A 22,590-nucleotide genomic window follows, 5' to 3' on the forward strand; every position below is an offset into this window, starting at 1 on the left:
GCACTGCTAATACTCAAATGTATTATTCTGAACTATGAGGTACAGAGGAACATGGAAGAGCAGGAAGAGTTTATTAGAGAGATTTTTCCCCTGCTTTCAACTTCGTGCCCCATTCTGATGTCTGTGCTTTGCACATTGTATTGAAATACTGGAGAGGGTTAAGGAAGGACCCAGAAAGCAATTCGTGGTACAGAAAACCTGCTTTTAAGTGGAAGACTAAAGAATGTCAATCTGTTTAGTGCAGAGAGGGGAAGACTGAGAAGGGGCCCAGTCACAGTCTGTTAGTACTTCCATAAGGAGAAGACCTATGACAGTAGAGGTCTCTGTAATTTGGCAGACAGACACATAGCAGGACCCTGTGCTTCAAAGTGGAGGCAGATAAATTAATGCTGAAACTAAGGCACAATTATCTAGCAGCGAGGGTTAATTAACCATGGGAACAACTTAGCTAGGAGCATAGGTTCTTTTTTGCTTGAATCCTTTAAATCAAGAGTGATTTCCAAAAGACATGATCCTTACTCAAGGAAGTCTTCATCTAGTAGTCATTCTGTTGTATAGGTAGTATCTGCAGAAGGTAAACAAGACACTAATATCCTACTAATTCCTTCTGGCCTTAAAAACTGTTAACTGTGTTAATATATGTAATTTGTTGCATCTGGGCCAGTAAAGGCTACTTCGTGCTTGGATATTGTGTCCATTATACAATAAAAGAAACCCTCCAGAAAACTTGCTTGCAGTCTTACTTAGACAAGGCAGAGCTTTGCATCTGCTCTGTGGACTGGAGACTGAGGAACTGGAGTGCTAGGAGGAAGCTGGTGTGCTAGGAGCTAAATATCATTGTCTTCACTGATACAAGGTGGTGTCTGTTGATGCCCCACGTCCCCTTGGTTCTCCTTACCCGTCTCCATCCACCATGAGCACTTCCCTGTCTCAGAGCACTGACTGGGCAGCGCGTTCCTCTGCTCTGGTCTCTTGAGGGCTGGTCAGTCCCTTGCCCATTCTCTGTTGGGAAGATCAGCTCAGGGAGAATTTTAGGTCAATTTTAGGCCATTTTCAGTAACTTCTACGAAGGGCTGTGTGCTCAGGTGAAGTATGGAAAATGTAACTGAGTAGCATCTCATTTAAAAGCGCAACAGCATAATGCAGGATCATCTACAGATTTACATTACCGACTCCATGAGTCTTCCCTGATGTCCTTCACAGACATCTCCAGTCACCTTACCTTTCTGTGTAATAGCTTTAAAGAGCATGTTAATTTAAAAGCAGGTGTTAGCAACAAGTGAATAGTAGAAGAGAATGAATTTACTTGAAATCAGCAGTTTCAGGCCACAGAAAGAGTAAGAGAATATGTGAAAAGGCTAATGGTGATCATCCTGCTAACACGGGTGACATTCACAGACACTGCTGCTGCTTCAGCAGAGATCCTGTGCGACCTTCCAGCTCTGTCATCTCCCTCCCGTGTTTCACTCTGGGTTTGCAACTGTAGTAGAAGTTAAACTCCCAGTGGAAAAACAGCTCTTTGGTGTGGGGTGGCACGTTCACTTTAAGTAGGTGCTGATGATTCTACTTTTCACTTCGTTGATTAAATAAGTCCCTTCATCTTCAAATCTTACAAACCTCAGCCGAACTTTGCTGAGTTGGGCCTGTGTCCCATTACATGCTTTCACAGAGGTAGAGCACAAGGTTGAAAAATGGAAAGGATTATTCCCAGGATCTTGAGCAGCTCTTAGCTCAGAATACCAGGTACAAAATTAGCATTATAGATGTCCTCATTCTTTTATAGAATCCCGATTTTGCAATGAACCATAATTGTTCAACTGATTTACCAAAAAATTATGATTCTTCAGGGGATTTTTTTGTGCTGGTTGTTTTGAAAGGCAGCCTGTAATTAAGATGAATACATGTACATTGTGAATGTTTAGTTATGGTAGAGATAGGTTTACTATAAAACAAACCCCCCCCTAAAAATTATCTAGCTGCAAATCCTTGCAGTTGCTTAGTTTAGAAGTTTAAGTCAATTTATGGAAGTCTGTGTTTACTGTCTTTAGAGCTTGATCATGACATTGGAATGTATTTTGGAAAAAAAGACCCTATAAAATGAAATCCACATTTATGGGTAAGGAGCACAGAGCACTTAGGATCAGCAGTGAGACTACAGTATCTCTTTGAAGTGTAGCGAAGAGGAGTATTTGCTGCTGCCATGTTGGGTTTAGAAGGTAGTGAATTGATACGCTTGGTATGTTCTAACACTGTAACAGCAGCTGGACCCAATGCCATAAATTTCATGAAAATGTGGACTGTGATATCCTAATGACAGCAGTCAAAAGATAAAACTAGATCTGAAGTACTTAATTTAAAATAAAACTTTATTATGAAGTCAGGTCTCCTAAGGTGCTGCTTTTTGCTGCGCTGCATGTGAGTAATCTGGGTGACTCATCTAGCCTCTGACATACTGCAGCCATCAACATTCCCAGCCACGAGTGTTGCCCTTCATAAAGGAAATATCCTATTTTTGGTATGACAATGTCCTCAGTTTTAAAGAATTTTCCTCTTTTAAAGTGCTCAGACAATTAATGCCTCATGCATGTATTCAACAATAGTTGCCTAGCAACCATCAGAAATATTCGGGAGAGCAAAGGAAGCCGAGATGAATGAGCAGTAACATCAGCTCCCATTTCAGGTGAGCTGGAGAAGGCATCAGGACTGCGCTGCCTGGGTCCAAGCACGTAGATCCGTGAAAATCAAACGGTCCCTAAGTAGCAAAAACGAGCTCCAACTGGCACATCAGCCACACGCAGAGATGAGTTGGGTTGTGCAGCCAGAAGCGCTTGCAGGAGGCTGCAGCTGGTTGGGCTTTTGCAGTTTCAGAAGCCTAGACCAAAACAATGTAACAATGGTTAAAGTAAATTATAGAAGGTCAACAAACACTTCTTGATGGCTGAGGGAAGTTTTGCCACCTTGTTGTATGTTCCACCTGCAGTTAGAGAATAAATGACGTTCCTGTTTCCTTTGATAGAAGTGTTTGGGCAGGATCTGAGCTCCAGGAAAACCCCTTACACGGGGCTTGGCTCCAGTCCTTCTCTTGGCATTGCCACCTGGTTCCCACTTATTCTCATATTGCATTTTAATTCTAGTATAACTTTTACCTCAGAGGAGATTTTTCTCACTCTAGAGAGTCAAGTTCTTGATGCCTTTTTTAGCACTGGAAGATGCTAATGAATGGAATGGAAATCTTTTCCACAATAACAGCCCACAGCCACTATATGCCTGTTTGGATTTTGGTCTTTTATCCTTTTTTTTTTAAATTCTTTTTTCATCAGAAAGGTTGAAATGAAATGCTCAGTCTAGGATTGGAAGGACTGAATTTTATCATCTCTGTCACATCAGAGCTAGTGTGGCCATGTCCTGTGCCTGTCCTTCTCTCTGGATGAGGTTTGGTGCTGCTCCACAGTCTCCCCAGTGGCTATCCCATTGCAGCAGCTCAGGACTTTGGGACCCACAGTTCAGTGGGACACACTGTCTTGTCGAAACCATTTGAGATGGTTATATATACTTCTGCAGTTTTAATCTGTAGAAGTATAGTCAGTTGGTTTCTTTTCATTAGACACATAAAAATTAAAGTGCCTGATAGTTGCCTGTTAGTGCTGCTCAGAACATTTTTGACTGCCTGCCCGTTTTTGAAGAAAGTTATGAAATTCTGACATTCTCCTGTTGGATAGAAAAACCAGATTTATAATCATCTCTACTTCAAAGGTAAAGGTTAAGAACAAGATTAGGATCTCCTTTCCACTCATGTAAATCCACAGGAGTCAATTACTTTGAATTGACAGTGATGTGATTTAGATCAGAATCTGGCATTAAAGCCTTTTGGGGTTTGCTCTTATACCCATCGACTTTCAGTGCCACTTGACTGCTGACTCTTTGCTTTTGGTATGTGGTGGTGGTATTTGCATGTGGAAGTACCTCAGGGGGCCCCACATAAAATATTGGTTCACTAACTTTAGTGGGATTTTTTAGATTAGATGTTAAAATGTTGAAATCAAAATATGTAGGGGGTGGTCGGTAAGTATCAGTCACACAATGGTAATCAGAATAATGCGATTTTTGAGGTCGATATCTCATGACTTAGCTGAAAAAAAAATCCCTTATGTATCTTGGAGGTCTGAGGCTTTTACTCTTTTTGATTATAACAGGCATTTATTTCTGGCCTTGATGGCTGATGAGATATCAAACTTAAAATATGCCATGATCCTATAGTCTGGTAGTGCTTTCTGGCACTGGTCAGTGACTAAATATAGCTAGTTTTGAACCGCTGTGATAAACCTGGAAGTAATGTTCAGCAGAAAATTCTCAGACAATTCCATAGACAAATGTGGAATATGAAATTACTTTTCTGGATCGCATCTGGTTTGTACTGTATATGTTTTTTTGCCCCATCTCTCTCATTCCCAAGTTTTCCAACTGCTATCCTACAAATGTTTTGTGGTACAAATAAATCTTAACTAAGGCATGTCAGTGGTTCATGTTGGTTCATGCTAAAGCAACAAATAACGTAAAGGGGTTTTAAACCCCAGCTATTTCATGCATTCCTTTTGGCTTTGTAAACCATTTTGCTTTGTTTTTATGAAAAGAAGGTGTATTTAAAAAAAAAAAAAAGCATGCATTTCTAAAAATCACTGATTGTCTTCTAACTGGCATAGTCCAGAAACATGCAGATTCTTGCATTGTATTATGGGATTAGTGGTATTCATCTGTCATGCATAATGTGACGGTGATAGTCAGGGAAGGAAAAGAACCTTTTTGAAAGGATTGTGATTTTTTGTTTGGGTTTTTTTTTAATGATTTATCCACATACTTGGGGTTTTTTTCTCTTTTTTTTTTTTCCTATTTTAAACTTCTACCAGGCTATCTTTAATTTCAAGATGGTGTCTTTGCTAGAAAGATAATCAAATGTAATGTCTTCCACAACCTCTTCATATGCATGACTGCATAAAGCTTGTGTAACAGTTTATTATTATAAAATTAGTATAGCATAGCATAGAGCAAACTGGGCCCCTGGCCAGATGAACTAGACAATGAATAGTTATATAAGGTTTTGAAGCACATGTATTAGAACACAAGCACCCTGTATTTTCTTCTCAATTGTCTGCTGTTTGTTAATGTTTCCCTTTCAATGTGATTGCATCTCAATTTAATACCACTTGCCATTTCAGGGTTTACTGTGCCAGCGCTCACATAGTTACATCCCCTCTGTGCTGCAAAGCCTGCATGTATATTAAAACTGAACTAGGCATGGTCGGCTAATGGGTACTTTGAGAGATATGCACTTATAGAATTAAGTGATGTATGTAATTGTTAATTTTGTGTTAACAAGTTTGAAAAATGTGTTTCACCAATAATTGTAATGCTCCATTCTTTGCAAAGTGTGACATTTTAATTCTTGTTGAACAGTTTCCTACCTCTGCTCTATGTTTCATGGCAGGGTATTATTTTGCAATCAGGATAAAAGCATTATTTATTAAAGTTCTAAAATATTACATTACTGGAAGTTTTAAACTGCAGATCAATCTTCTCTTTCATAAAAGCATTTCATTGATTTTATTTTTTTTAATTGGTCTTTGAGTTTAAACTGAAGTTCCGCATTATGGATTGCATATGATTCCAGAAGCAGAGGGATGTTTTAGTGGAGACTTGATGCTGCTTTAAGAGCAACGAGACGTACCTGTCACAGAACTGTGGGAAAGGCTTGCGTTTGGCATATGCAGCTTTGGGACTGTCAGATCCCAGCCTACTGCATTTTTGGCACAGGGAGGCCATTGACTTGGGCTGTGGGAAACCTACATTCAGCACTATCGGTCCTTGTGTCTTTTTCTGCGCCTCCAAAGGAACTTCTGTTAGAGACTTCATGTCTTTGGGAGTCAATTAACAACTCCTCCTTGCTTTCAGTGGGGTGGGACAGCCTTTCCGTGGGGAGAGGCTGCTCAGTAGCTACTGGCTGTAGTAGCCTAGGTGTCCCTTGGTGGAAGAGTGACACTTTCACCTGCCTTGGGGATGCTGGATTTATTTGCTTTCTATGTGTCTTCCAAACAGCCCAGAAGTCTGAATTCCCCTACTACCTCTTGCTTCAGTCCTCCTATTTTTCAGTTCCTCGCCTTTTGCCCCCTCCTCGCCACACGGTCCCATCCCCATCCTGGTTCCTCTTTGTTATACCAGGGTGATGCCAGTTCTCCCGTGGCAGCTCTTGGTGGTTCACTCAGGCTGTTGCAGTTGTGAGACCAAAGCCTGCCTATTATTCCCTTTTGTGGTAAATAAATTAATTCTTCGATCCCTCATAGGCCTAACTACAGAACTGCACAAAGTAAGGCTCACATTCCTCTTCCAGCTAACAGGGGTTTATGTCATTTGGATGTTCTGTGTCATCCCATCAGTGGAATCTGACCTCATGCAGCCTTACTGGTTGCCAGCCAGTGAGGGAAGGCAGTTGAGAAGGGAGGACCATTGCCATCCCCCACTGGACAGGAGCGCCTCTGTCTAGCATTTGCATTCCCAGTAAAGCAAGATTTTCTTATTTCCTGGTAAGGGCAGGATGGGAGGAGCATAATAGGCTCAAAACACAATAAAAATAGCAAAGGAAACAAACAGTTTGTGCCTAATTTGAAACCAACTGATCTCCATGGTGATTGCAACAAATCTGCTGTGTTCGACTGTTTAGTGAAGACAAAGGTTAGAAATAAGACTTCACCAGCCATGCTGGACTGTTTGAATGAACACTAGAGTAGGAGTGTTGGTACCTTCCCAATGATGGAGTGAAGGTGCCAAGGGGAATTCCACAAATAACCTTATTGAAACTCCAGGGGTTTCAAGTGTCTTCCTTCATCATGCATCTTCAGAAAAATCAGCTCGTACAAATTTTCTAGGATTTTTACTTTCAACAGTACTGTTCTGTGGAAAAGAGTCCATAGCACTGTGGCTTCAGACAAAAATAGCGTGGCAGAAGACCTTTAAAAACCAGGCACTAAGCTGGAAACCTTAGGTAAATAATAGGACTAATATAGTTGTCACAGTAAATAATAGGACCATAGCTCCTCTAAAACTCTTGATTGGCATTGTTTCAGAGTAAATCCTTATGTGAAATAGAAGCCAGAGATAAAATTTCAGTCTCAATTTGAGACAGAGGAAGAGGAGACTGCATTAATCCTTACTAAAGAAGAAATTCCTGTTCATGGTAGTCTGAGATACTGTCGTGTGATGAGTCAGAAAGTTTTTATTGTTCACATCTTCAGGGTTCAGGGCTGCTGAGTTTTGGCATGTGGAATGGGCGAAAAGCATTTGTGGATCAACCCATCTCCTTTTGCTGAGGCCATTGGCAACAGAAAGCTTCCTATTTGCAGTAAGGGTGTTTGAGTTTCTATTTTTAAAAAAGAATTTTAGAGGGGAGATTATACTTTTGAAATCCTTAGTCGTAATGAAAAGATCTTGAGAGGCAGCTGATGAAGACATTCAGAGTGTTACACTACATCAAGATTTAGAGTTTCTTGAGTAAATATTGACCAATTTGACCTTTGCTTTTCCTCAGTCAATATTTATCTCTTGGGACAATGAATCTTCATATTCACCTTAGATGAAGTCCAAATCTACTTAATAGTATACTTGGAAATCCAGGAGAGGTGATGATTTATCTTGGTACTACTTTTATCTGTTTAAAATTACATATACAGAGGGTTTGGCCACTCATGTCACTTTGTCAGGTTTCCTAAACAAGGCAGCTGCAGGTCATGGCTGATGGGGAGGCTTCTAGGAAAAACTTAAATCCATCAGCAGGCAGAGTGGGTCAGTCTGGGAGTGGAACAATCTCTTTATTGGAAATGAGGATGAGGATTCCTGTACAGTGTCAGAGCCCTTCCAAATACTGTCAGGAGGAGGGGACTCATCACGATTAGTCAATAAAATTCTTTCTGTGTATTTTATGAAGTAAAGAAAAGAAGTTTTTGAGGTTTCTGACCCTACCACAGTCTTCCAGCAGCCTAAACCCGAAGAGCACAACATCAGGTGTTGTGCAGAAGGCACTGCCCAAGAGACCTGTCTGCAGACAAAGGGGACAGTGGCTTGCCAGGGGTCCCACGCTGCCCCTGAGATATGGATTTGGGAGCAGGTGAGCCCTGACACAGCTCTGTGATGCTGGGCACAGTGGCCAGTTGCGTCCCTAATGTAGTTTGCTTTAGTAGGTCAATATAAAGTTATTCCCCAGCCCCTGCCCCCAGCCACTTGCCTTGTTATGTCCCTCTGGCAGGGGAGCCAGGGTTGGAAACCCCGTAGGCTTCCTGTGGCTTGAGAGCCAGGATTCAGAGCAAATAGTGTGGCCCCGACCAAGCCCTGTCAAAGAGGACCGTACTCCCCCCTTTATTATTTCAGGACTGTATTACCCCCTTTATTATTTCAGTAGCAATTGCAGTATTTGGAGGCCCTGGCTTAGGTGGAAGCTGAGACACAGCCTTCCCCTGGAGAGCAGGGTTGCTGGGGCAGCACGTGTGGCTGGAGCTACTGGGTTATGATTCCTGCACAGGCAGTCCTGGCACCTCCCTGCTGCATCCTTGCCTGGATGCACCATGTCACCCTTCAGTGTCCCACAGCATCCCTGCCTGCTGCTGTCAGAAGCCTCTTCTTACCAATAGGGGCAACACTTTGGGGTAGAAAGTGCAGTTACTGTGCTTGTGAGAGTTACTACTCTCGTGAGAGTGAGAGCAACTGGAAAGTGCTGCTCAGGCGGTGGAGAAAGGTGGAGCCTTACAAATATCTGCTTATGCAAATCAAATCATTTGTCTTCTGAAATGTTCATTTTGCCTTCTCCCTGATTATATTTTCTGAATTGCCATATGTACTTCTTGTGATATTTCAGTCTTGTCAAATTAAGAAGTGAAAGCCTTATAATTAACATATATACCAAATAAAGTTATGTTTATCATTTTTACAGTTTAATCAGTCAATAATATCATATGTGGCCTGTGAGATTTTAAAAAAAAAACAGTCTAACCTGTTTTTGTAACCCTATAACTATCAAAGGTATTTGTCTGGGGAGAAGGCATTGAGAAAGAAGAGAATTTTAAAATTGCACAATTACAGTTAAAAAAACAGGGCAGGCAACGTCATGCATTTCTGAAGAGCACACTGTTTAATTTTATAGTATAACAGTATTTTAAGAATGCTGACGGTACACAGGAAAGCAGTGAATAATTCTCAAACCCTGATGTGTTCAAAATGCTAAGACTTAATTAGCTACGGATTTCTCTTAGGAAGAACAAGACATTTGGAAAAAAAAAAATAGCCAGCTGAAGCAGTAGTGATTTATCAAAGCAGTATTCAAATATAATAAAGATTTGGCATCCTTACTTAGGATGGGCTGGAAAATATATTTGTTTTCATGTACCTTTTCTTTTTTTTCCTGATGTGCCTGATTGACTTGTTTTAATACCGGTGTTATTTACATTTCAGGGATGGGCCTCTATTATGCAGGAAATTGTCCAAACCCCTACAGCTGTATTTTAAATTGAAATGATATTTTTTTATGAAGTGATTGTGCAGACTTAATTTAGTAATCTATTATTAAATATATAGTTTCAGGCTGTATAAAGTCTTTATATAGAATGAAAATGGGCACATATGAAGATCTAGGCTATATATACACCTGGTTCTGTATATTAAATCTTTTACATATGTTGTCCATTTTCAGGAACAAATAAACTGCTGCTTTTGAAAACTCAGCTTCTCTTCCATATTAGGGAATACTGCAGACTCCCTATGTTCCTTAGCTTCAGTATAATGCTAAATCAGTTTGTACATTAGTCTATTTTTAGTTATGAATGAACTTTATGGAGTGCAGCGCGCAGAGTGATTTCAGAGATTCTCGCTCATAAAACCCGTGTGTCATGCGCCGCAATTACAGCTGTAAACATTATGCAAGCTCTGGGCTTCCAGGGGCCCGAGCCCTGAAATTTCCAGGAGGGAAAAGCACACACCCCTCTCACCCTTCTCTACAAAATATTGACACGAATAGTAAATCTCGTGGCATGAAATCGGGTTAAATTGTGTGACCTTGGCTGCGGCGGGTGGGCTGCCTGGCGTGGCAGCAGGGGGACACTAGAGGGCAACTGAGAGTTTGCTTTAAACCAGCCAAGCTGGAGATGGTTTTAATATCAACTAAGTGTTTAAACTCGGTGAGGATTTATTTTCCTGTCTGCAGATTTCACATATGTAACCTCGGAGTTTCCATTGACAGCAAATAATAATCCGACTGAAGTTCTTCTAGGGGGAGAATGCAGCGGGAGCAGGTCCGAAGCCTGCTTTTGCCCAAATAAGGCTTTTTTTGCAGACCCCATGTGTTAGATAATGATCAACTGACAGTCGGTCATGAGTTAATAATGCTGGATGCTGAAATATGCATACCATGTGGTATACAACAGTTCTGCGGGGAGAGACAAACACGGCTATAATTAGACATCTGAAACACAAGGAAGTGTGTAAATTGTTTAATAGTCCTCCACTTAATTCACTCAGATAATTTCCTAAGAACCAGTATTGACTACGAAAGAATATTGCACAACTGACTGCATATTTAGTGTAAACCCTGCCCTGCTCAGATAAATTTATGGATGCAGCTCGGTTTTATTTGGATTTTTCTGAGTGCTAGAGATTTACTGGGGCTGTAATGCAGAGATGGGCTCAGTTTTGTTTGTGTTGATGTTTGGGAAGATTACACTGAGTCCATGGGGTTTGGACTCATTTAAACTGGGCACATGATCTTACAATCAGGGCTTTTAAACCACCATTTTTTTGGTGTGTTTTGGGAGCTATACAGATTCCCTTTCTACTTGTACACAACCTGACAGAATTACCACAGTTCCACCGCTGGTTTTCACTGGTGAATAAGTGCAGATCCCTCAGCAGTACTGGGCAGTGTCACCTCTGCACCCCAGCATTAAAGCCCCGTGCCAGGTGTATGCAGGTCTCCCAGGGTACAGAGGCTTCGTGCCAAGCTATCTGTGGAAGAAGAGTTATTCTTGAACCTCTGAACTATTCCTGTGTGCACTGTGATGGGGGGCCTGGCAAGCCAAGTGCTGTTGGTGAAGTTGGTGATGACCCAGAGATTTGAATGAAGCGGGGCTTAGCTTGTGGCTGCTGTTCCTGCCTCCACCTAATGCCTTGTGTAGTCCTCGTTGTGGTGGAAGCTGAATGTAGGCATCAAAGGGGGGAGCTTACTCTGTAGTTTCTGCTTGTCACTTTACTAATATCTTCATGCAGGTTGATTATGCCTAACAAATTTTGATTACTTCACAGTGCAATGATCAAGTGCAAAGGGAAAAAAGTGAAAAAAAATTCTTATATAATCAGTTACAAATCAGAAATGCAAGAGATTATTTAAAGAATATATTTGTAGTTTTCACATTGTGCACAACTCAATGATCGTTCCTTCTTACCTGCCGTTGTCATTCTTGAAAGCAAGGTCTTGGAAAGCTGTCCATTTTATCCTTCTGGCATGAATTTCTGCCTGTTTGTATTCATGCACGATGTCCATCAGTCAATTAGCTCATCTCATCCGTCTATCTGTGTGGATACCACTGGTTGCATATCTATTGTATTTCCGAGGTATGTAGGTCACGTCTCCATTGGGTACTGCTGACTCTGCTAGACAGCAATTACACAAACGCTGGCTTTTACTGGAGAGAAAAAGAAACATTACTAGGAAAGTCGCCTTAAGATTTGCCTTTTATTTTCTAAAGCCCTCTAATGGGAAGTCTACCTTGAGTGTTCTGATGAGTTTTGATCAGACAGGCTGACTTCCATGGGTTTGCTGTGCATTTTCATTTCTTGCTACCCTGCTTGCACTGCTTTTGTCTTGGCTATTACATAATCTATTAGAGCCTGTTCACTTTCCTTTCGTTGCTTGCTTGCCTTTTTTTTTTTTTTTTAACCCTGACTATTCTGAGAAGTCAGTCCCGCACTTCTTGAGTATTTCTGTGACCTTCCTACAGAAACTGAAGCCTCTGTCTGCTGGGTGCCGCTTTCCAGGAGGTGACCTTTGGGGATGGAGGGCTTCGAGGCTGGAGATTGACTGCAGATTTCTGAGGGAGAGGGAAATTTGACGAACCTCTGTCTGATCCTGTGATTCTGCCCAAGCACATGGTGTTTCATGATGAGATAGGACGATTTCTTTGTTCGGGGCTTGAATGCTTCTTTCCCACTAGTGACAGAGAGAGCCATGCTGGCTTGGTTGTGTGGCTCCATGCTTAACAGGCTTAGCCTCAAAGGTGTGAATAGCCCCAGTGAGGTCATCAGAGGTCTTTCCATGTTCCGGGTCTTTACGAGTTAGGCATGTACTTTGCTCAATCAAGGCTGCAGCTCTTCATGTTCCTTGTCCTGCATAGCTCAGTATTTCACTGTATTTGATCCTATACTCACGCAGTTTCTCACCAGAAGAACCATGGAGTCATCTAATCTGGTATGAACCCCAAGCAGTGGCTCATCAGCCAAAATTGCTGGCCAATGCTTTCATCCAATTCACCACCTTTTTTTCTGAAGGAGAAGGGAAACAGCTGTTTGAGTGAGGAGCACAGCCAGACAGCTGGACGCCTGGTCCGTGCATCCCGCCAGGCTGCTGAGCCCCCCACAGCGCCTGGGCTCTCCTGGCAGTAGCACGGGACACCCAGCCCCACTCTGATAACTTGACCTTCAAGACCCTCGAATTGCATGTGTTTCTTCCTGCCCTGTGCACACCAGCTTGTGTCTGGCTCAGGCTTTTCCTGAAGGGTCTTGAGAAAGCTGGTCATAGGCACGCCTCCATATTCTGCCGTGAGACCACCTATGGGGACTGCAGTGCCTAGGCACGCCTGGTTATGCCTCCTCCCTTCTGAGTGCCAGCTTTTTCTTACCTTTGAGGCACTCATATTACTTAGTGAAGTCACTTCTCAGTCATTTTTGCTCAAACCCAGCACAGCTTAAGTTGTTCAGACCTCCTTGAAGGCAGACACCCCATTGGCAATGGCATCTTCCTATCAGGGTGTGTTGAATTTCCAGTGGGGAGTGGCCTGTGAAGTGTCACTCTTGGCTTGGACAGTGGCACCTGTAATCCTTGCTCGCAGGTTTCATGCTGGAGCAGTACTGAGGAGCATTGTGTGTTTCTGGTCCGTTTTTCTTTCTGACTCATTTGTATGAGTCAGTCTTAGCATTGTGCCAGTCCTTGTGTCAGTGTGAATGTTACTGTCAGGGACTTTATATTTATTTCACTGATAAAAATTTGTAATACTAGCAAGGCCAGGAGCGACCCCTGTGGAATCCCACCAGAAGTCTTTTCATTTGATAGAAATTCCCCACTGATGCCTGCTTTTAGCTCTGTCATTTAGCCAGCTATTAATCCATTCAATATATGCTTGAATAAAATCATGTAGCGCTGTTTTTTAATCAAAGAGTTATTTAGTATTAAATCAGCTGTCATACTGAATGAAGGTATGTTCCATGTGTGCAGCTAGTTTCTCTAACCAAGCTTGTAGTTTCAAAGTGTAAAATAAGGTGCTTTGTTTGTTTTTCTTTTCTGTTGTTTTAAGATCTGGTTTCTGTAAAACCAAGTGAATTGACTGGCTTTAATTATATTCTTTTGCAAGCATATCATCTGGCTTCTTTGCAAATATGGAACAAATATTTACCAAACACCTCTGCCTCTTTTTGAATCATTAGTAACAATCCTGTCATCTGTAGCCAGTAATAGGCCTACACTGGATTTTTTTATTATTATTATTTTAATTTGCTCTAAGGTCTACTTGCATGTCACATATTTGTCAAGCATAGATTTTTCTCTGAAGTCTTCAACTTCCCTTTTCAATTTACCGCACTTCATAATTTCCAACACATGTATAGATTTTGTCCAAAAAAAAAAAAAATAAAACGCAGCAACTTCTTTCCATTTTCTTTTAAAACCCACATTAGTCAGCAGGACATAACAAAGCCCAGATCAAGAAAAAGTCTTAACTTCCAGTCATGCTGAAATGAAGAAAAAGAAACTTCCAGCCTCCTCCTGAATCTTGTCCCCATCTTCCAAAAAGAAACATTCAGGTTTTTTGCAAAATTGGCCAACCTGATATTTGCAGTTCCTCTAACTTTTCTATTAAAAGCAATGCTAGTCTGAACTGTAATCCATGAAAAATACTACCATTTTGCTTTTTTTCAGAGATTGTCTGGTCAGGAGGGGGGTCAAAACAACAGTCTGCAGCAAGTCATGTGTCTCCACATTAATCCACACAAGGAAGTGTCTGTTTCACTTATTTCCAAATGAGGAATGTTTTCCTTAGAGAGGTAGCAAATTGATTTTCCCCACATGGAGCATGGGATATCTCATTTCCAAAACAAAACTTTCAGAAATGGCTACACAAGTCCGCTCTTTCTCCATGTGTGTTAGAAAGCAGCATGGTTCCTTAATGTTCCCTGTAAGATTGTTCACTGCTGTGCTCTGGGGTTTCCAGGTCAGGTCTGGCAAGTTCAGTTACAGAGAAGGGAATAAACAAATGTTTACATTTAGAAAAAATGAGTAAAAATAATTTTAATATTGAGATTGTTCTATGTGCAGCTTGAGTAAGCAAGAGGTGTGTGTGTTTGCAGAGAGGCTGTGTGACGTCCACAGCTCAATGAGAGCTTGAGCTGTTGGTAGATGCTCATCACTGACTTCTGTAGGTGTACTTAGGATCTTAATGAGAGCTTCCCCAAATTCAGTTGATATTGTTGTTTCCTAAACAAAGGTCTGGGGTTTTTTTTAGTGTAGTCTGATCTTTTGCTTTATTTTTCAGCCACTTCAATTTCTGACCCTTGGATGCAGTATTAGGTTAGTTACAACTCACTTCTCTTCACCAGCTCAGCTCAGCATGCCTGGGTGATAAATGCCCCAGGCTCTCCTTCTCGGACCCTGTTACCAGGAGGCAAAAGTTTTTAAATAAACTTTGAGGGGTGGAAGGAAAATAAATGAAATGTAAGATCCTGAACTCAGAATGCAGAAAAGGGTATGAGGTGAAGGAGAGAAAATAAAGAGATGGAGGTGACAAGGAAATCAAGGAAGCAGCTGGGACTCCAGAAAGTATGCGAGATTAAGTAATCTTTGAACAGTTTTTGAGACAGAGCTTAAATATAGCAATATACTTTCCTTAACTTTCAGATATTGCAGAATACCAGAAGCCCCCTAGAGGGGTGAGTGTTAAAGCCATTAAACCTGTTAACTTTCTATTCATTACATTTTAAAAGGTGTAACATGTAACCATGATTTTCAGCCAAGAGCTAACTTTTGCCAGGCTGCTTTAGGGATGTCCTCAGCAACCAGCTATTTGCCACCTGCTAGCAGGCATGGTCAGTTCATGGATTTTGTGGAGATCTGGAACCATTCTTCTCACCTTGACTTTGATGGCCAGGCACCTCTGTATGCCACTTCCAGCTTCTATTTGGCACCTGCATTGTGAATAGCTCTGTGATCTGACACATCCTGCCATTTCCACCTGCCTAAGAGGGAAGGTCTCCTAGTCTGTTCTGTATGTACTAATGGTTTTGCAGCTTAGGGCCAAGGATTCTGGTGTCACAGCTTTTGTGCATGTGTGTGAAAGCTGGAAGGCATATGAAGGACTGGCACAGTGCAAAAAGATTCTATGAGGAGACATTCTGCAAGGTGTTCTTCAGGGAGGAGAGGCTGTTGATGCATTTAGCAGGTGTGCTGCAGCTTTGCCTCATGCGAGCGCACGTCTCCTCTGAACCCAGCACCACAGCACATCCCTGTTTATCAACTCCTTGCAACTTCCAGTGCTCCACCTTAATCCTGGTTTGTGATTGCTTCCCTCTGGTACACTCCCACCTCTGTGTTTAGAGCTCACCTGACTCTGTGAGCCCACCCTCAGTGTAGACCCAGATCTTCTGCTGGCTCTTCTTTGTTGATGGCCCTGGACATTTTTACAAGCTCGGTTGATTTTTTTTTTTCTTGTATTGGTTTTTGCAGTTGGCAGAAATGCTGTTGTTCTTCCTTCAGCTTTCCACAGGACAGAAACATGATCACAGAAAACAACAGGCAGCCAGAATCTGGTTGGCACTGCAAGTTGTAAGTGCATTAGCAATGCTTAGCAGCTATCCTGGTACAGTCCTCAGCAAAACACAGCAATGGTCTTCCTTTCCTTTTTTTTTTTCTCTTTCTCTCTCTCTTTTTTTCTTCTCCTACTTTTGAAGTGTTTCTGAGAAACTGGAATATCAGCAAGACAAAATCAAAAGTCATATCAGGAAATGGTCACACAGGTCAGAGAGGCTTGAAACGGAAAGAACTTTGATCATGAGCATCACAGTTGCTTAGATGTGCTTTAGAGTAAGAAATGTGGAGCAGGCAATTAAAAGGTACATGTTTTAGGCATGAGTACAGTACTGTTTACTTACATGGTTTGTTGAGCAGCCAACAAGGTCCAAGGTTATTTTGGGCTCAGCATGAGTAAGTGATCCAGGTATGACAAATGAGGTAATGCATTCCAGGCTCATTAAAAACTCTTGGCTACACCACTGATTTTGACAGAGTGCCAACATAGCTTGACCTCAGCTGTGTGAAGGCCACTATTTTTTTTAACACCCTCCCTATAACAACACATCTTTTGCATTAGCCAAAATATATGCTCCAGTGTTATTGTGAGGGTTGAACTCACTGGAGTTCCAGTGATAATCAGACTCCTAAAAAATAGATAGTTTTACTGTAACTGACCTGCTAAAGTCAGGTACCCCAAACCCACAGTCATTGTCTCTTGACTTATTTGTGCCTCTAGTACGTGGCATTCTTGGCATGGATGTGGCTCAAGGGAGGTTGACTTGATAACAGGGTAAGCCCAGTAATCACTTCCCCACCCTGGGGATGCAGGAAAAGAAGGTGGCAGGTGGAGGTGCTCTCTTCTTCTGGCAGCCTATGCTTTTCCACCATAGGTAGTGTTTAATCATGGCTGACCTTGGCAGCTCACATTTTTGGGTACTTCTCTTTCACCTGCGTAGGACTTGACTTCCTTGGGTTAGACCCAGAGCCAGGAGTTGTTGTAGGTGGTGAGATTTAGAAATGCTCCTCTTTCCCATGTGAGAGTTGAATAACTGAGGGTGGTAGTGACAGGAGAGCAGTGGCCACAACCTTATAAGTTTTCAGAGTAAGTGGGCAGGGTGGTTGCTGCCTTCTGCTCTTTCTGGCCTGTCCTGATCACCTAAAATATCCTGATGTTTGCACAGAGTGATGTGAGTGTTGGAGGGGAAGATGTAATTTTTGAGCAATGATGCTGTTTCGTGGCTTCATGAACAGAGAGGACATCTAGCTTTGAGGAAACATCTAGCTAGTTTGAGCAGATTAACCATGAGCTCCTCTCTTTTCTGTGTGCCTCTCTTACTCTGGGAGTCAGAGCTGCTGAGCTGAGCTTCTCTGCGATTCCTGGTCTTTATTTCTGTGCAGAGATGCCTCTGGACTGTCCTTGTTTGATTGCTGTAGTCTGTAGGCAGCTCACAAGAACAGGCTTTGGGAGCACCAGGACAGCTTCTTACTAGAGTACGTTTTAGTCAGCAAAGATATGCCAATCTACGTGTACAGATAATCTAACTCCTTGTGCTGTGCATGACATGGGCTTTGCATTAACCTCTCAGGAGTGACAGTTTGTAGTAAAAACACGTAGAGTATTGCTGGTGCTTTGGCACTACGGGGTTGTAGCCATGATCTGTGGACTCCTGGACTCAAGTAGAGTTACCTTGTACTGTGTATTTTGCAGTAGCTGTGTTTTACCTGGTCGTACCTGAAATGTTTGCCAGGACTCAGCAGGTGAAATGGCTTTCCCGGCTGGGCTCTAGATTGCTGTAGCACAGGGAAGGCAATGTCTTATGCTTTGCTTGGTTCTAAGTGAACATGCCCTTTGTGGTGACTAGCAAATTTGGGATGAGCTGTGATCCCGAGAAGAGGCTCCTTGAGTCAGCAAAACTTCAGTGTACAGGACAGCTCTGCTATGCTAGTACTGATCCTTTTAATCACACCTGAGTAGAGGCAAAACAAGTTCCCAGCAGCCCATCAGGGGTCCCAGTAGATGTTTCAGTGGCTGAGTTTTCCCCTCTTTCAGATACAATAGGAAGCAAAAAGAAGGAAACAAGGGTGGAAAACACCACACCTTGGCAAAAGGCAAACATGTTGTCAAATGCACAGGAAAGGAAGTTTTTTAACTGGTACTGTCCTGTGTCTCTCATACTCCTGTTACAGGCACTCAGACTGAAGAGGTGGCAAATAAATGCAAACTTTCTTCTGTACTTATGTATTCATTTTGTACTTTAATTTGCTTTGCTTATGTTCTCACCTTCTGGAAATGTGCAAGTTATCAGGTCTCACTGCCACAAATGCTTTCAGAAAATGATTTTGAAAACCATATGCACAAACATGTGAAGAAATTGAATCGTTTCAGATATTCTCAGGTAGTCATGCCAGAAGTCTTTCTCCACCAGAAAACAGAAAAATAACATAGGATACTCACTTAGCAGTCTAGTAAATACTAAGCATACAATGTCATCATGAAAACTGACTGAGACTAAGCCACAACATGTGTGTAAAATTGCTTCAAAATAATTATGAATAACAAATTCAAGACATTTGCAGTGTGCTCATGAATATGTCAGAAATTAAACAAAAAAAATGACAAAATTGAAACACGTATGTGACTTGTAAATGATTTCTTCAGTCCTAGTCATATTTTCTAGAGAACAAAATGGATGTCACTGAAATGCAATAATCTTCAAATAATGCATTTATTTATAATGATTTAGGGAGCAAATATTAATAGCTTAGTTTCAAGTGTGACTGGAACTATGTCAAATGTTTTCTTCTACAGAGTAGATACTAGATGCAAGGACCTTCTCTTCTGGTATTAATTCCTATTGCTGCTTTCTTGTTAATTGTGTGTCAGATCTGGAAGGGCTTCAGGTGATTTAAAGTCATACCATGGGGCATGTGGGATGGTCCTCGTGTGTGCTGCGCAGACCTTCCCTACTGCAGCTCCTGAGCCATGGGGAGAATGCAAATACCCCATTTCATAGTGGGTTTGTGCCAGTTCTGCTGTAGAAGGCTCCAATTCAAACAGTGTTTATATGCAAGCTCAATATACCTGGAATTTAGAAACAAATGCCTTCTTGCTTTTAAAGCTGTTAGCAAAACATTAGCAGTGCTTTATAGTGTGATACAGAGTAGAGTGCCAAAACTCAGGATAACAGGTATGTTTGGAAAACATTGAGCCTTGAACTAGTTTCTTTATTCATTAAAGAGAAAGAAAAGAAAGAAAGAAAGAAAGGACAAGTAATTGATATGCAAGTATATTTGATGTTTGCTCAGCCACATCCCGCTTCTGCCATGTGTTGGGCCAGACCTGGGGATCCATTCATTCGAAGGTCGATCTTTCAACATTGTGGGCCGGGGTGTAGGAAACTCAGGGAACGTTACTGTTCTCTTCAGTATCTGCTTAAAGAAGATGCAACTGCTGGCACAGACGGTGGTTCGGGATCTGTCCATCCCATCCAGGTCATGTGCCAAAAAACAAACAGGCACCAGGAATACACCAAAGGCTGAGCGGGGTTTATGAATAAGGCTGGGTGGCGTGGCCGGGGCTGGCAGTCTGGCAGCTGACGCTGGATCCTCGGAGCTCATCCCACGCTCCCGCAGAGCCGCTCATCTCTGTTTATATGAGTAATAGAGTGGCTGGGGGAGGGGACTTGGAAGCACAGAGCAAATACTCTGAGTGTTCATTTTGTGTAAGGCTGACATCCACACCAAGTCGAGACTCCCAGCGACGTAGTGTGCAGTCACATGCTGTAGCATTCATGAGTACAGATATAAATCAGGCAGATGTTTGTCGACTGGAATGGGTAATAATTTCTTTCTCTCTTTGTTTGATTTTGCATGTTAGCCTCAGATGACAATTTCAGAATTGCTTTCTGCAGTACTTTTCAATAAGCAGAATGTGCTTCGCTGGAGATAGATGGAGATATTTCTAAAGGGAGATAAACTTATTTTTAGATAGACACAAATATGGACTTACACCCATATGCACTTACATATATATATATATATATATACACACACACACACACATATATATATTATTTTTTTTTACTATGTGCCTGTGTTGGAGGAAGAAAAAGGATGTGACTTTTGATTTTAAACCTGCAGCTTTTCTCTTTCTCTGAACAGACCAAATATGAGAGTGTTACTCAAACTATAAAATCAAATTAGCACCCTGTATTGTGTTTGCAAACTAATTAAAATGTAAAATGTCCCGAAACCACTGGCTTGCTGTGTGACAAATGTAAGATTAAAAACAATTAGAAGACACTCAAGAGGTTTGTGATGTTTAGATTTCTGACATTGTTCTAATCATCCCTTTAAGTAATGAAAACAATGGTTACCTAGAAATTAAAGGTTTAAAGAAAATTATCTTATTCAGTACAGTCATTAGTTAATGATTGTTTATCATTTTAAATGTTGCCATAGTAGTCAGAGGCTGATTTTTAAATCTGAAAGCAGAGAGGACACATAATAATGAGCAAACATCTGCTTCATCTCTTATTTCTATATATGATCATAATTTATATTGTAATACTACTATTGAAAGATGAGTGTGATATTTTTTATGATGATCCATATCCCATTCTTTATATGTCTCAGCACAGTTAGGATTTAGTCACTGTGTTATTTCAGAGCTGTTTTATCTTAAGAATTGGACAAAACTGAAAGTGATTCATGTTAATTTGTATGTGTGGTATGTAACCCTTATGAAACAATCAATCACTTATTTCAGTACTTGTCAACTTCCAGAACTAGTTGTTAAGGGGTTTTTTGATCCATTTCAGGACTCAGGAGTAATTTTTTTTTTTTCTTAAACTTTTTCAGAAGAACTTTGACAAGAATGACAGGATATATAAACATTTCTTGGAGCTGTGAGGAATTTCAATATTTCAGAACGTTTCCAAAGCCAGATGTTTCCCAAAGTTGGAAATAGTAGTTAGTACTCTTGCTTGAAGATTAGAGATAATAAAGGCAGCAGGGTGATTAATGCAAGGTTACCCATTAATATTCAATTTTGTTCTTTTTTGTACCATGGAGGAATATTTGTGCTTTCTCTCCGAGTCCTTCGGAGACCAGTGTTTGACTTTATATTAATTAGCTATGTGAAAGTAGAATAGATTAGCTTTGGGGGATATTCTATAGAAATGTATAGTGTGTCAAGATGTAACCCATGGAGGATGGGAATCTTGTAATAAGCATTTACTGTAGACAGATGTATACATTTCTGTGACTGATTGTAGTGGAATTATTTATTATGCTTTCAGCTGTTAAGAATCCAGGATAAGACAATGTGCTCAAATTGTTCTCCATTAATTTTCAGCGCCAAATCTTAAAGGCAGACCGCGCAAAAAGAAGCCATGCCCACAGAGAAGAGATTCATTAAATGGCATTAAGGATTCCAACAATAATTCTGAAAGCAAAGCTGTTGCCAAGGTAAATCACTTAATAATACTCTTTTCAGTGCACTCTCCTTTTTTAGGTACAACCCTGCCTTTGTTTCCCAGCGTGCTGTTTCAAATTTAGAGTGTCACTTATTTTCTTGGGGATGATAAATGTAATTTTTTCAATAGTTTTATTTTTCACTTAATCATGCCTGTGTTCAAAATTACCAACAACTATAGTCACCTAACAACCTAATGCTATCAGCTTGTTGGTAACTGGTAATGCTTAAGCTTTCTTGGCATCTAGTGTTAGTTTTCACATTCTGTGACACACAAACATAGTTTGTGACATTATCTTTGAATTAAAAATAAACCTGGGAGCAGCTCACTGTGTTACAATGTACTTCTAAATATAAGTTTGAAGATAAACAGACTATGAAACAAGAGCTGCTTCGGTAATGGTTTCTAAGAAGCACACACAAGCGACATTACCCTGATGTTGAGATCTTGACATTTTTAAATTGGAAAAAAAAAATAAAAAAGATAAAGGCAGAAACTCAGTACAAAAGCTTAAAAAAAAAATCTGGGCTGTTTCCTTAGTACTTAGTGCTGAGCTGCGTGTTCCAGGGTTTGTTGAATAGTGCATGCTCTTACAGAGTCTTCTGTATGTGCTTAGCTCATACTGCAAGTAAAAATTGGATCATTGATTTGTGTTTATACACTTAATCTTTTAGATATTTATGGTTTTGTGTCTTTTCCTTAAAATATTTTAAAATGAAGCTTCTGTAGTGTAAATTGCATCCTATTTTCTATGTTGTCTGAGTGGTTTTAAATAGGAATTTGGTTTTCTCTTAAAAAAAAAGGCAACACAAATGGCTCCTTTCAAGATGATTTAATTTGAAACTCTGAGATGCAAAGATGGAAAATTACTTAGAGCACTACTTGATTTTTATCTGAGGCAGAACTTTGTCACTCTGAGCTAGACAGCTGCAGAGGTTTGCATATACTGAATTTTTACGCCAACTCCTGCCAAATCTGTTTCAATAAATTAGATGGATGTGTATCTGAAAAACGTTTCCATTGTTGTGACCA

General features: G+C 40.9%; 1 protein-coding gene across 4 annotated transcripts in view; it reads left to right on the forward strand.

Moving 5' to 3' along the window:
* ARID5B (AT-rich interaction domain 5B) overlaps positions 1–22,590 on the forward strand; it is a 117,946-nt gene that overhangs the window by 57,957 nt on the left and 37,399 nt on the right. For 3 of the 4 annotated variants that reach the window (XM_051801031.1, XM_051801032.1, XM_051801030.1), the window contains one exon: positions 21,438–21,550. In XM_051801031.1, the coding sequence (XP_051656991.1) occupies positions 21,438–21,550 (113 nt within the window). Of the gene's footprint in view, positions 1–16,228; positions 19,918–21,437; positions 21,551–22,590 lie in introns of those variants that run through there. The other variant, XM_051801033.1, reaches the window with a different exon arrangement.

This window comes from Manacus candei, unplaced genomic scaffold, assembly GCF_025592945.1.
Source record: "Manacus candei isolate 608988 ecotype Guabito, Panama unplaced genomic scaffold, ASM2559294v1 h1tg000050l, whole genome shotgun sequence".
NCBI lineage: Eukaryota > Metazoa > Chordata > Aves > Passeriformes > Pipridae > Manacus > Manacus candei.